Source organism: Orycteropus afer, unplaced genomic scaffold (assembly GCF_000298275.1).
Source record: "Orycteropus afer afer isolate SDZICR_OR568_19922 unplaced genomic scaffold, OryAfe1.0 scaffold00499, whole genome shotgun sequence".
Lineage (NCBI taxonomy): Eukaryota > Metazoa > Chordata > Mammalia > Tubulidentata > Orycteropodidae > Orycteropus > Orycteropus afer.
Genome location: NW_006922086.1, coordinates 1,972,677 through 1,988,312, shown reverse-complemented (window position 1 = coordinate 1,988,312; position 15,636 = coordinate 1,972,677). Strand labels below are relative to the sequence as shown.

General features: G+C 40.6%; 1 protein-coding gene across 1 annotated transcript in view; it reads right to left on the bottom strand.

Annotated features, from left to right (window-relative positions):
- The window catches only part of KIZ (kizuna centrosomal protein), a 415,288-nt gene that overhangs the window by 29,140 nt on the left and 370,512 nt on the right, over positions 1 to 15,636 (bottom strand). The window contains exons 11-12 of the mRNA XM_042782893.1: positions 10,315 to 10,419; positions 7,432 to 7,528 (exon numbers count right to left, since the gene is read on the bottom strand). Coding sequence (XP_042638827.1) covers positions 7,432 to 7,528; positions 10,315 to 10,419 — 202 coding nt within the window. The remainder of the gene's footprint in view (positions 1 to 7,431; positions 7,529 to 10,314; positions 10,420 to 15,636) is intronic.

Sequence of the window (15,636 nt, the reverse complement as noted above, 5' to 3'; positions counted from 1 at the left end):
TGTGTGTGTGTGTGTGTGTGTGTGTGTATGGTATATATGTGCTTGGAAGTCTTAGAATCATAGTCTCATGGAACAACTTGGTCAGCTTGGCATTATACGATTCATAAAGTTTATGTTTTACATCCTAGTTTGGTAAGTAGTGTCTGGGGTCTTAAAAGTTTGCAAGTGGTCTTCTAACATACAACTACTGGTTTATACTCATCTGGAACAAAAGAGAAAATAGAAAACCACAGAGTCAAAGAAGAAACTAGCATATAGGACTAATACTCTCCATGAACCATAGTTTGATTTACTCTGAGATCAGAACTAGATGTTGCCCAGCTACTATTATTAAGTATCCTGATCAGGGCCACAATAGGTGGATCCTGACAGAATGGGAGAAAAATATGGGAAAGAACCTCAAATTCTTAAAAAATATCTAGTCTTACTGGACTGGTTGAGAATAGAGGACTATCTGTGATTATTGCCCTGACATGCTCCTTAAACCTTGAACCAAAAACAAGCCACTGAAGTCACCTTTTAGTTAAATAACAGACTGCTTACAAAATAAAGAATATCACCTAGTAGTTGTGCTCCATTGGAAAATCATCTATGTGAGACCAAATGGTCAACAATTAAAACGAAGATAAGAAGATAAGGGAATAGAAAAATTAGATTAATGGAAAGAACAAGAAGAAGAAAATAATGAGAATGTTCACACATTGTAAAGAATGTATCTAACATCACTGAATAATTTGTATACAGATTGTTGAATGGGAAACTAAACAGCTATGTAAACCCTTACCAAAAACACAATAAAATATTATTAAAAAACAGATAGTAGGGATTATTACTGCAAGCATTAATTTTGCATTAAGTTTTACATTGTGGAACCAGCAAGTAGAGATAAAAATAAGACAAATAAGCTAAGAAACCCATTATGAAATTATTGCAGAGAATTTATAGATCAACCCAGTACCTTCACTTTATGGGTGGTAGAGTCTAGAGAGGTTATGGAATTGTCCTAAGGTACCCAGAGCCAGCAGAAGGGGAAGCAGAAATAGAATAAAATGCTGTTCTTAGTACACTGGCTCTTCTAAAAGGTTCACAATGCAAACACCTGTCCCAATTCGGTCTTTTGAGAAGTATGTGTAAAACACTGGGTGAGGAGAACCCTGGGTCAGAACCACTGGGTCCTTTTCCTGTGTATGACTCTGTGAGCCAGAAAGATCTACTCCTGATGTTCAACTCTGCTCACTGTTTGGCCTGGGCAAGTTCCCTACCTGACTGAGCATTTTTTTTCCTCCCCCTTGCAAAATGGGGATGCTTTCCTTGAAGTATTCTTAGAACATTAGCAAGTATTTGAGCAAGCAGGTCACAGCAAGCCCTGGGTGAGCAGGAGTGCTGTACTATCTTCAAGTCTGGATGAACAGAAACATATATGGCTGGTGATGTGCAGTCCTGAGTTCTAAGTGGAGGGCAGCTTGTGACTAGTCAGGGGAGAAAAAGATGAGTATTTAGGTCCAGGGACCAGACTGACAGAACACAGGCTGAGGTGTATGAAACTTTTTTTCTTGAGGGGCAGCAGGCCTGATGAAATTGGAGTACACAGGACAGGGAAGAAGCAGGGAAGCTGCCTTAGTCAAGCCTTCCATGACCAAGTGGGCAGACCACATAGTCTGAAGTGTCGAAGTGGTCATTCACTTGCTTGCTTATTCAATTATTCAATCACTTAGCAAATGCCATAAAGGTGACACTATAGGTCACGTTCTATTTTGGGGCTACTACAGCAAATAAGACAGATTTGATCTCTGCCCTTAGGTACTCATGTTCCAGTGGGAGAGACATACCAAAATAGTAACTGTGACATGTCAAAAAAGCAAGTGAGAGTTGGGCTGAGAATCAATGGCAGTGAAACGGAGGATGATATTATAGGCCTCCAACACATGCTGTGGTAGTTAAGGTTGTGTCAACTTGGCTGGTCCTGATTAAGTGGCTGGGCAGCTGGATATAGTTATTCCCCATGGTGAGACTGGCATCCAATTCCATGGTGCAATCTACTGAAGCAGCTGAGTAGCTACTTTAGAGATGTAGTCTGCTTCTAGTATATAAGCAGCAGCTTTGAGAAAGGTCTCCATCTTATCGGCACAATTGAACTCTGCATGTAGCCAAGTTGCTATTTAGCAGCCCGGTCCATCTTGGAACTTCTTCTGGACTTGAACTAGTGGCCTGCCATGTTGTTTGGCAATACTGGGACTGTGCCTTTTCACTTGTTGACCTTGGGTTTGTCAGTTCAGCAGCCAGCAGCTGCCTGAGTAAAGAAAGCTTCTAGCTTCAGTGGGCCGGAAGCAAGAAGCAGACCTGAAGTCCAAGTTGAGGGGCTTTCACCCAGCCCCTAGAGCCTGGCATTTTGAACTCAGACTTCTAGCCTCCCAAACTGTAAGACAATAAATCCTTGTTTGTTTGAGTCATCCCATTTGTGGTATATTCCTGTCAGAGTGGCACTAGGTAACCAAAACACATGCCTAAGACCTGCATGCCCTAATCAAGTTTGGGGCCAGGTGTCAAATAGGCTTTCATCAGCAGATAGGATGGCAGCTGAGGAAGAATGGTAATAGGGTCCTGAATTACTGTGCTAGTCAAATGCCCTGCTTCCTGAGCAATGAGAATGCACAGATGACACAATCAAAGTTTACCACCAGAGTACCCCTTGGAAAACTAAAGGAAGCCATGCTGCCTCCTACCATGTGCACACTCCCATCACACACAAACATTCATGCAGGTAACTTTATGGAATGCCCTGTTCCCTGTAGCCCAGGTACATGAAGACACATAGAGTTGAGAGCACTTGTGCCTGAGTGAATGGTAGAGCTATACATTGATGCTCACTCATCAAGGAGGTTCAACAGTTATTGAGCCCTGGTGACTGAGACACAGCCCCATTCTAACTCCAATGAGGAGCTCACAGTAGGGGGGTAAGTGTACCTGTAAACACACCCCTGGGCTATATAGATGATGGCAGAAGTAGCCACAGGGGCTATAGGAGAGGCATCTTGTACAGCCATATCATCCTCTTAGGAGACTTCAAGAAGGTTAGGAGCTAAGACCTGAAAATCTACTGGACATCACCCAGGTGAAGAAGTGGGACAGGAACACACCAGGAAGAGAAAAGTGTAGGAGTAAAAGCCATGGCACATTCACAATATGCTATATAGGGCACGATGCACAGCCTAGTACTGTTAAGAGTGTTCAGTGAGCAGAGGAGTAGTGGGTGAGCAGGCTGGTAAGAGGGTGGAAGAGGTTGGGGCAGGCAACAAGGAGCCCTTGAGGGAACCCCAGAGCAGTGTCAGACACTCACTGTTAGCCTGTGTGGAGGACACACGTGGAAGAAACTGACCTGGTAGACAGAGCCTCAAGGTTAGTAACACATTGAGACCCTCTACCTCATGGTCAGGATAAACTTTTTTTGAAAGGAAAAAAATAAAATCTGTAGCCCACTAATAAGCATATCTAAGTTATTGAGACTTTAAGGCCATGTCAGTCAGTTTAGCAATGAGACTTTAAGGTTCCTGCCTAGGGCACAGTATATAACACTGAGGAACAACGAGGACAGGCTCTCAGCCCAGTATACATCCAGTTCTAGGATTTTATTAAAGTCCTGAAAATAACTAACTTATGAGAAAATGTGGTTGCTAGACTGAATTCTAAAATTTTTGATGATTGCTATCTAAGTATTGTTGTTGTTGTTGTTATGTGCCGTCGAGTCAGCCCCGACTCATAGCGACCCCTCCTTGGGTTTCTGAGGCAGTATCACTACGGAAGTAGGATTGCCCAACCTTCTTTCCAGGGAGTGGCTGGTGGGTTTGAACCGCCAGCCGTCTGGTTAGCAGGCAAATGTCTTAGCCACTATGCTACCAGAGCTCCCATCTAAGTATTAATATTTATTAAATAGCATTTTTAGCTACAATTTTCTTAAAAACAGACATCTTTCTGAGAAATAAAGGACAAAAAATAATCCAGAAAGGAGAAACCTTCATGGAGTGTGCCAATAAATCTCTGTAAATACTAATTTTAATTTTTAAAGACAAACCAGGCTGAGGCAGTTTTAATTTGACAAAGTCTGAGCGCCCCCTGATGGATAACCTGGAGCCCTACAGCAGCTGTCGTTTTTAGCTGCATGGGGTCATCTTGTTAATTCTTTCCCTTCAAATAATCAGCAAGTGATTCTTCTTTCATGATTCATACTAAAATAAAGTTTGTGGGCTTATTATAATAAGTAGAATATTTAGGAAGCTGCTCATTTCACAGAATTTAAGAAGAATGCACATTTCTTAAGCCAGAGACAGAAACAGGGGCTATTAAATGAGTACATAAAGGACTTACAGGAAAAATTCACTTTTATTTCCCTAGACCACTGGTTCCTTGTGATCTTTATATCGTCCCCTGGGGAAAATGGCACAGCCATTAGTCAAGAAAACACGAAGTCACCTACCCACCAGGACATCAGCTGCAGTCTGGCACCCTCTGCTGGCCACTCCCATAGCTGCAAGGTTGGCACAGAATGCCACCCATGGTGGCCTGCCCCAGGGCATGCTAGGGTGTGGTGGCTGGGTGACTTTCTGCTACCTTTTCCCCAGGCAATTATGTTGCAAACACAAATCCTTTTCTTTTGGTAAAACGTTATCTAGACCCACAGTAAGCTGAAGATACATGGCAAGCTGTTAAAATACACTCTCCATTGACTAAATGGATCTGGAAGAGTGCAAACCCCTTCCTGGGGAAGGTAAAGCAAGACAATGTTTGCTGAGGAGAGGAAGCTCTGGCATGCACCCCTGAACAAAAGGGAACAAGTGGTCTTTACTCACAGAACAGCTTCCTATTAGGACTCACTCCTTCGTACATTATGCCTTTCATCCCCACTCAACCACAAAATGATTTTGCTAAAGCAAATACAATGGTAGAAAAAGATTTACACTGAAAGAATCTTTAATAATAAACTGTTGCCGATCTGCCTACTTGCCCATGATTTATAATACAATAAACATCGGATTCTATTACGGCTCATGCACTGAAGCCGTTGCTCTGAAAAATAGAATATGAAAGCACCCGGACTCCACCACCATCACAATGAAATGAGCATGTATAAATGTGCTAAGAGTATCTCTTTGCATCTTTTATAGCTTGTGTGTATTAATCTGTAACGCTTATTAAGAAAGTCATTGCTATGCAAAGCAGCACCCAATCCCTTTCTCTGGCTTTTCAACAGAGTGCACTGTTTAGCCAATAGGATGGACCCTCTGGCCCTCATTCTGCATTCATCACAGGCAACATTTGCACAATGTATCTCTCAAAGGCGGCTGAAAAGAAGGCCTTAATACTCATGTAAACAACTGCAAACCAATTACTTAATGAATCAGGCCCACACATAATGAGGTGCAGACAAAGAGCTATAAATGCATTTTTGCGCCCAAGCCGCTGCTTTAAAGTAAAATCCCTCAGCTGTAGTTTGGGCTTAACCACCACATCATAATTATTGTCTCTAGGACATCAGAGGAAGCCATTTTTTTTGTTTTTTTTAGGTCCAGCAGGGTCTCTTTTTAAGCTTCCTCATCAGCTCACTGACAAAATAGAGCAAAGAAGAATTTTTAAAAGTGCTACAACAGCACTGCACTGTTATGTTTATTCTCAAGCACTGGGTTTCGAGACCACTTGTAAAAGCAATAAAGCTGAAGGAGTGACTGCAGTAAGTGGGATCCTTAAATGTAAGCCTTTAAGAAATTTCAGTGAATCCAGGCACAAATAGCAAAACCAATGCTCTCCAAAGCCCAGGGTGGCGTATTAATAGCCCCGAGCCCAACACAAGAACATAACTGTGACAGACGCCATACCAAACCTACTTGATCAATGTCTAGACTTTGTCAGTGCTGGATTATTATCAAGTGTCTAGAACCAAGGGTTCCTGAGAGGTTTTTTCTTTTCCCCTTAAAGAGGCTTATGAAATTACTTGTAGTTTATTGAGAAAATTAATTTCATATTTTCATAATTTCAGAAACAATAATAACAAAAAGCCTGCCACTTCAAATTGAAGGAGGAAAAAGCCTGATTTTAGTTTAGTGAAATACAGACACAAGATGTGAAATTACCAGGTTGAAAAAACACTCTATAAAATTCAGTTGCTTTCTGAATGTATTTAACAATTATCCAAAGAAAAGTTTAAGAATCGAGTTTCTTAATGCCTCTAAATTATAATGGAAACAAACACTTCTAATAATCTTTGAACACTAAATAAATGCATTATTAAGACAAAGAGCAACATTAAAACCTGAAAATTTGTAGAATCTGTCTTTTAAAATTTATCTGAGAAGACCTGGGATTTGAACTTATAGTACAATTATAAAAATGTAGTATTTTGAAACTTTCTGTCCTATAATTCATTATTTCCCACTTCCCTTTAAAGTTACAGATGGTAACTCGGGTATTAAGATACTAATTCCTGATAATTAAATAAGCAGTTCCATAACACTGAAAAGGAAAAAAGTTTCTGAAAGGAAAAATTTAATTAAAAAAAATCAATCTTATTTTAAGATCCTAAAAACACTATAATAAATATAACTGAAAATACAATTTTTCATTTAAAAAATGTTACACCAGTAGATCAAATCATTTTATCTTATGGGATATCTTAAGGACACCTTTTTAATGAGAAACGATATTACAAAAGGAAACTTCCTGTGGTGTTTTAAACGATATATAGCCCAAAGCAAAAAGGTAGGTATTTTATCAGATGATTGCTTATTCCCACTTATAAACTCCTTCTCAGGGATTTGATAGCATTGCATGATTAGTATCTTACGTTGACAACAAATTCAAGACACAACTCATTTATCTTTACTCAGAAAACTTACAAGAAGTGGTATAGTTTAAGGGAGTGAAAAGATAAATTTTGCTCTTTATGGAAAATAAGCAAGAAAGTAGCAGAAATGGACAGAATTATCTAGTCTAAATACTTGGTAAAAATACAAAAAAGGAATACAAAAATGTATATTGAGCAATTGCTAGTCTATATACGGGCCGTCTCAGAAATAAGAAACAAGCCACTTTATTTCTTTAAAGGCCTGATGTTTTCTCTCTGCCCTCTTCCTGACAACTTCCATTGTGTGGTCTCTAAGCAGTCCTACTGCGAGCAGCTGTAGATGCTAATTTGTGGTTCACTGAGGTGTCAACTGAGTCTTAAACCTAGGAAACAACAGCTGCAAAACAATACTTGGCTCTGGTGCAAATATTTTCAAAGGTAGCTTAAAGTTTCAACTGTTATTTTAGATAAACACAAATCCAAGCCATAACCCTCCATCAAATCACAAAACAAAAATATATGCAGCCAGAGTTTAATTCATTGCATAGTGACATTTTTCATCTTGTGGCCACTGTTCAGAAAGGCTTTCACGACTTTACCTTGACAAAGGACTTCCTTTGCTAGATGAAAAATCTGCTTCCGAAGCGATTTTGTTAGTTGTCTTTGTCTTGAATGTGCCGCTGCCAATATTCAAACCTGTGATGAGCACAAACAAGGACAGTGAGTGTCGGCTGCCATGCAGTGATGAAACACAACGGAGAAAGACGTGGCCTCATAACAACTTTGGTAAAACAAACGTCAACAGGGAAAAATGCTGCTCAATCCACAGACAGCAAGGGAGCCTCTGAGGCATGGAATGGCATGCTGTAGAATACTGAAAGGAAGTCACAGAAATTTTAAAATAAAATCACCCGAAGAGCTCTGATTTCAATGAGTGAGGTGCATGTATAAGCACACAAGTCTTACTCACATTGTAATGCATGGACAGTGGTGGGTCCCAGTTCATGGTTTCCAGGAACCAGATCTCAGAAATAATTGATACCTCTGGATGACATTTACCCACCGTACCCATCCTGAAGGCCCTCTGCCAAATCCTCTATTTTGCATCTTGCAGAGGAGGCTGAATTCCCATTGAAAACTATCAAGGCCAGGCTGGAAAGGTTGGTGAGGAGGATGAACAACAGGACTCTCTCCTTGAAGCTGGGTGAACAGGACTGCCCCCATGGTATACCCAGACAGCAGGGGAATCCCTGACCTCAGCCTTCTTGGCCTCCTCAGTCTTCATGTTTCTTCTACAGTTTTCGTTCTTAACTGGTTACTGGGGATCATGAATGGAGAATGCACAAGTATTTTTGTAAATGGCATTTTCTGAGCTTCTAACCTGTAACCTGCTTGCCTGAATGTACACTCTGCAGCAAAACAATTTTCTTAACAATATATCCCCCTTCAGTCCAAGAGTTTCCACATGTTTAACAGGACAAGGTCTTTTTAGATGTTAAAATCAAGGCACAAGGTTTAAGAGGCTTTCCTTTGCAACAGGACCAAAGACAGGGCCCAAGACGTGTAGCAGAAAGTAACAGAAATGCATTCTTCTTCAATAGTTAGATCTGGGGGTTGTGAATGCATATCCCCATTACTACCTGTATGTAACAATGCTATGAAACTTAACCCAGTACGCAGCAGCTTCAGTTTCCCTTCTTGATCTTAGCCCATTTTCTCCTTCTCTTGGGAGCATTGGAAAAGTCCCTAGGCTCAGAGTGAGTGTGAAGGTGAAGAGCAGTATGTGACCAGATGTGAAATACATACACGAGGCAGGGTCTCACACCTGGCAGACAAGCCTATCAGAAGCACTTCTCTGATTCTAATGCAAGAAAATTTGGAATCTTGAAAAACATAGTGTACAGTTTTACAGATAAAGTGAGGGAATGGAATGTAGGGGTGCTTGACTACACAACCAATAAAAATAACTTAATAAACAAATGCATTAATGATTAGTATATCGACAGTACCATAATTCTTTTTTTTTTTCTATTGAGCCTCATCTTTCTCCCATGGAACAGTTGGCAGGTTTGCCCCTCTGACCCTTTGGTTGGATAGCAGACAAACACTTTAACCACTATAACACCAGAGCTCCAATAGCACCGTAATTCTTGATGCATATCTATCAGACTACAAGTTAAGCAAAATTTACTCATTCCTTGAACCTGTTCAATTAACTACCCACAAACAGATTTGTAGCATTGCTTCCCCAAACTGCGTGTGTCCCTACTAAGCAGAGGTAATGCTCTATGCAAGACATTGCTCTCTTGGGAGCTTATATGTAAAATAAGGCGATTGGACTTATTTCTAAGATCATGTGAACTCTAATTCCGTGACTCAAGTGTGAACAATGTGATGAAAAGTAAAAGTTATAGTTTCATAAGTGTTACATCTTTCCAAAGAGATGATGATCTCTCCTAGGGCAGAGGCCCCGTTTTAAGATCCCACAGACACCGAAGTTAACCAAACCCTTGCTGGGCACTTACCCTGCTGTGGCTCACTGAGTGCTCAGAGTAACCAAAATAACTGAGTTTTGCAGCAACCAACTTGAACACTAATGTTATGCAGTTCTCCAACAACAGACATCTCAGTCCAATGCCCCATTAGTATGTCCTAATAAACATCTATTTAAAGAAGACAGCTTGAGAAAAGTGAAAAATCTGAAAGTAATATTAAGAAATCACTGTTAATTCTGATAGGTACTGCATGGTAGCTATGAAAAAATAAGAAAGTCATTAAAAATGTACTTCTGTATTCATTATTAAATCACTTTTACAAAGGGAAATGAGATGAGTGACATTGAAAAAAACCAAACGTGTAATGAAATGAAAACCATACGAATAGAATAAAGTATAAGAAAACAAAGAAAATTATCAAAACAGAAATTCTAGACTGAGGAACAACATTTATGCTTAAAATTTAGTTCTCCCAGGTTTTACAGTCTTCATTTCAAGAACTCAAAATGCCCCAACATTCCATCGAGAGGGGGCAGCACCACACAGTGATCCCCATTTGATTAAGAAATTGGGAGATATGGGAAGAAGGAATTTTAGGTTGACTGTTGTGGCACCTGCCAGGGCCATCTACTTCCGTAGTGATACTGCCTTGGAAACTCAACGGCACATAACAACAACAACTTGCGGCACTTAAAACAAGTGGCTACTGTAACATACCAAGTGAGAATGAGGGGCTTGTGAGGGCCACTCACCAAGCCTGGTACAGCAGACCCAGGAGGGTGGGCTCTTTCTTAGTCACACCAATCCATCCCATTAAGTATGAAAATGGCCTGGCTCATTCTTACCTAGTAACAGGTCATTACAAAGCAAACTCCAGAAATCTTCAAAGAACGGCCTCATTTCCCCGAACACTGACAACCCTGGCCACTGATCTGACTGCCTGAACACTGGCTTCAAGTGTTGAATCCACCCTCTGCTTTTACTTACCAGACAACTGTGATGTGGAAGCACTCGCCTTCTGGAATCTGTCTTCAGTTTGATGTATGTTATCCTGGAGGGTAGATTGTTTCAGTAACTGGTAGGCTTTTGTTTCTATAGATTAAAAAAAGACACAGAAATACTAAATTTTCTACTGCCCAGAGAGAAGTTTCTTAGATTCTTCCTGCTAGGTTAGCACTTTTAAAATGCGTGCAAATTTTTTGAAAGTCTTTTCACACAACCAACCAACCAATCAAAACCAATTTAGGTGGACCTGGGTTGTTTCAAGACTCAAAGACAAGTTGCATGAGTTTATATGAGGAGGCCAAATTCCAGCTGTCATTTTGAGTGCGTCTGTAGCTAGATTTAATAGTAAATAATTTCTCATCACTCCAGTTTCTGCAGGAGCCACAACAGAAATGAATTAGAAGGCCAGCACAGGCTTCCAGAACTACCAAATCCCTCTGGAGTGCCTCTACCCTGGCTCTCAAGACTAACATCTGAGTGTGGGGGCTCTAGGAGAGCCTGGGGGAGGATCAGAAAGGTGAGGGCAGCAGAATGGCTCAGAGCTCCACAGGTGAAAAACTTTAACCAAGGCTTGTCATGGGTGGGAGAGGGAGAGTTCACAGGGGCCAAAGCAACCAGCAGCAACCTGAACCTGGCTTTGTTCTACACAATGCCCTTAACTATGCAGGGCTTCTAACAGTGTATGCTGTAGGTTAACTTGGGAATGACTGTGGGGAAAAACAACAAATAATTAGGCAAAGGGAACAAGTGATACAAGTCTCCCCATGACCTCCAGTCTTTAGGGTACCTGGATAAATAGAGGACAAAGAACAGGAATTTAGCACAGATGGACAGTTTCTTGGCTGTCAATGGCCCTCAGTCCCTACATTCACATTTTCATTGTGACCACGAAAGCATTCCTGCAGTCAGCATCACGGACAGGCAATCAGTTGTATTCCTGCTCAATTTACGAACTCAACTAAGAGCTCCTTATTACTGGATTAAAATAAACATTATACTAAAGAACAAAAATATAACTTATCTTGCCCTACTGAAAATCTGTCAAGATAAAAAAACTAAATAAGCACCACGCTTTTGAATGTTAAATGCCATGTAATTAAAATATGTACAGATTAGGGACTCTTAACAGTGAAGATAATAGATTGAAAGGCAATATTTCATTTTGTTTTTTAACATTGCTAGATTGTGAAATCAATTTGGTGGGCTGCAACTACTATTTAAAAAAATTTAATAAAGAAGATATCAGATGCAGTGCACATAGTAAGGGAAAGTACTATTTTGTGTAACTTCTGAGTGTGTAGGTTGAGTACAGGTCTGCGATATTAAAAAATGTTTTCTGGGGTAGGTTAGTCCCACTATCTTATTGCACAGCAATACTCTCTAAATAATTGCAATATGTCATATTATGTCAGATTTGCCTTTGACACAGTGGCTGTGACGATGGGCTCAAGCACAGCAAGGATCACGGAGCTGGTGCGGGACTAGGCAGTGTTTTGTTCTGCTATGCATAGGGGTGCTATGAGTCGGACATGACTCAATGGTACCTAACAGCAACAACATGCTGTATGCTAATTTCAGGATGAAAAAGATGTTGAAAAGATTAAAGACAATGTATGAATTCTAAAAAAAGGTAAAGAATCACTGCAAAAGGTGAAAATGTTGTGTTTTGTTTTATTAGATTAACCAAAAAGTTTTCCTGTTTTTAGTATATAAATCCAAATCTTAACGACTGTATGCTATTTCTGCATTCAAGGCCAGGGAAAAGATAACAAACATAGAAATTTAAAAAAAGCAGAAAAGAAAAAAAAAGGGTGGGGGAGCCAACTTCTTGGTAAACACAGACCCCCAGACCCTGGAGTTGGAGCGGTGGTTTGCAATTCTTCCATGTCAATTATCTTAAGGCGGAGGAAGTGGAATGTCAATGGGCTGTCTCTCCTGCTTCTCCGAAACCAGGAAAACATACACCATTTACTTTTAGGAGATGATTTCTTTGAGAAATATCAAGTTAACAGTTGAGAGGTAATTTCAGGTTTGTGAAGATTAAATACTTCGCTCAAATATAAGACAGTACTGATCTTATTGGGAGCTCTGGTGGTGTAGTGCCTAAGGCACTTGACTGCTAACCAGAAGGTTGGTGGTTCAAACCCATCAGGAACTCTTTGGAAGGAAGGTTGGGCAATCTACTTCAATAGTGATACTGCCTCGGAAACCCAAGGAGGGGTTGCTATGAGTTGCGTCTGACCTGACGGTACATAACAACAGCAACAACTGATCTTATTACTAGTCAGAGTCTAGCAAGGGAACCATTGTAATATTCCTGCAAAGAAAGGTTATCCCACATCCCACATGCTTTACATTTTGTTGCCTTTCCTTCCTTCTTGAGGACGTGGGATCTGTAATTGGGCAGGGTGCCTTCCCTTTCCAGGCTGCCTTGAGTCAGCTGCACAGAGGGAGATGGCTCATCTCTCCTATCCCATTCAATCAGAACTAGCCCTCCTTCCCAACTATGGCACCTCCCTGGCATTTGATCCTTAAACTTTTGGCCCTTCTCCAAACAGAAAGGCAATGAAGTCTCCCGGATGATTTTTTATCTGGGGTGCAGCTTTCCTGACCAAAGCAATAAAACTGAAGACTGTTGGACATGTCACTGGCTCCCACCTCTAATCCATGCTGCCCTGAGTGGTTTAATGGCAAAGTGAAGTTTACAAGGCAAAAGATGAAGTGCATTCACTTGGAGGAATCAATACTAACTGAGGCAGGACCAGGGACACCACAGACACCAAGCCAAGTGTGTGTGTGTGTGTGTGTGTGGGGTGTAGCAAAAGCAGGCAGCATGTGCTGCTGTCCAACAATAGGGGACCTATGTCAAGGGTCAGCACATGCCAGAACTGGGGTCATTTCCCCATGGGATGTGCCATATCCTTAAACCTAAGCCAAACTCATTGTTGTGTTGATTCTGACTAATAGTGACTCTACAGGACAGAGTAAAACTGACCCATATGATTTCTAAGGCTATAATCTTTGGTGGCGTAGTGGGTAATGCATTTACATTTGGCTGCTAACCAGAAGGTCAGTGGTTCAAACCCATCACATGGCAGAAAGATAAGGCAATCTACTTTTGTAAAGATTTACAGCCTTGGAAACCCAATGGGGGTGGCTATGAGTCAGAATCAAGTCGATGGCAGTGGGTTCGTTTTTGGTTTGGAATCTGTGTATAATCTCTACAGTCTTGGAAGCCCTATGGGGCAGTTGTACTCTGTCCTATAGGGTCATTATGAGTAGGAATTGATTTGACAGCAATAGGTTTTAATCTTTACAGAAGAAGATTGCCACATCTTTCTCCCACAGAGTGGCTGGTAGATTCTAACTGCCAATCTTTCAGTCTGCAGCTGAACACTTAACCACTGCACCACCAGGGAGGCTTGTGATACCTTTACTCATCTTATTAGTCAGAGGAGCTGCACAAAGCAATATATGGAGAGGTGGGGGGGGGTAGCTCAAGTAGCAAAACCAAAAATTAATAAGACTTCATTTAGAAAAGACAGGAAAAGAATACAGAGCCTGAATAGAAACACAGTCAAAGAAGGAATGAGGGGTTCAAGTACATGTTGTTGTTGTTGTTGATATGTGCCATCGAGTCGTACAGAGATAATGAAAACAAAGATTGGAAAAGTTGAGGTTTATATAATATGCAGACACTTTCTGGGGCCTAGCAGGTACCACAAATAAGTGACTGTGGCTGGGTGGCCGCCAGTAAGAAGGCTGAGGGGATGTGTTCTTGCTTGACCTGGCTATAATGAGCGCATGTCAAATGTTCCTTGGTTACAGCCAACTGCTGCCAGGCTTGGCAGATGGGTGCAGGCTTGCCAGACTTCTGCCAATACACACACACACACACACACACATATATATATACACAATATAACACTGCACAGGCCAAGCAGAACACATTTGCAATCTCAAAACTAGATGATGGTGGCACTTATTTCTGTGATCACTTAAGTAAAAACTGCAGCCAAAAGATACAAGGGAGACACTAGAAAAGCTTTCTCACTGAAAGGGTTGAGAGATACTGGAACATTATCAAAGAGGGATACAACTGTATGAATATTTTTAAATAGCTATCTGTATCAAATGACCAGATTTCACATTCTTTGAGGCAAGAGTACATACCCTTTGCTAGGGGTCCTCAAAGGAACCCTGGTGGCACAGTGGTTAAGCACTCAGCTGTAAACAAAAAGGTCAACAATTTGAACCCACCAGGAGCTCTGAGGGAGAAAGATGTGGCAATCTCCTCCCAGAAAGATTACAGCCTTGAGAATTCTATGGGGCAGTTTTACCCTGTCCTAAAGGGTCATTATGTGTTGAAATCAACTTGGTGACACACAACCACAACAAGGGTCCTTAACAATTAAGATATCCTCCTCAAATAACCTAGAATACTTGGCTAGGATGCCAACTTCATACAGCAAAAAGGTAAGCTATGGACACGAGGTTTATGACAACTTTGGTGCAGGCTTTTTTGGAAGGAAAAAGGAAAGTGAAGCAGCCAAGTGGTTAAAAGCTGCACTGTGTTATTCTGAAAATTCATAATTATTAAATGAACAAATGAATAGACAAAAGAGCCAAAGTATCAATTCTAGAGGGTCAAGTTAGTCTGCCATAAACCAGGGAGGGACAATACTCATATATTTCCAAGAGGAAAAGAATTTTGTCTTATCTGCAAGTAAACCATAGCATGACAAACTAAAGGATTAGATGGCCTCTTAAGTCTTCATTTTCTAGCCTGTGGCTTAATATCTTGAACTCTAGAGAAACATTTCCTCCCACTAGGAATGTCAAACTCTCAGAAAATTACTGAGTGGTGAAAAAATTAGAAAAAGTTAACTTTCTAAAGAATACAATTATTTTCAACTAGATTGTTCTGGCACACACAGAAACAAATATGCATCCTCAAGCTTTCAGTTCTCTGTCTTTTAGCCAACCATCCATTGTGTGTGTGTGTGTGTGTGTGTGTATGTATAGAATTTGCTGTATATAACACAAAACAAGGCAAGGGGTCCCATCTCAGAGGTTAAAATCTATTCTGTTTTTAATTTCAGGCTGATAACACAATGAGATAAATATTTTTTCTCTGCTTCGTTACATAAGCTGCTCAAATCTAATCACTATCTCTGCAAAGTGGTAGAAGATCACTGAGCCTTTTTTTTTAAAATTTTGATATGCATTTCATGTCTAGAAAATGGAAACAGCTAGACGAAGAATGTGAAATTCTGCTGAATAAAGGGAGGTAGAAGAGAAATG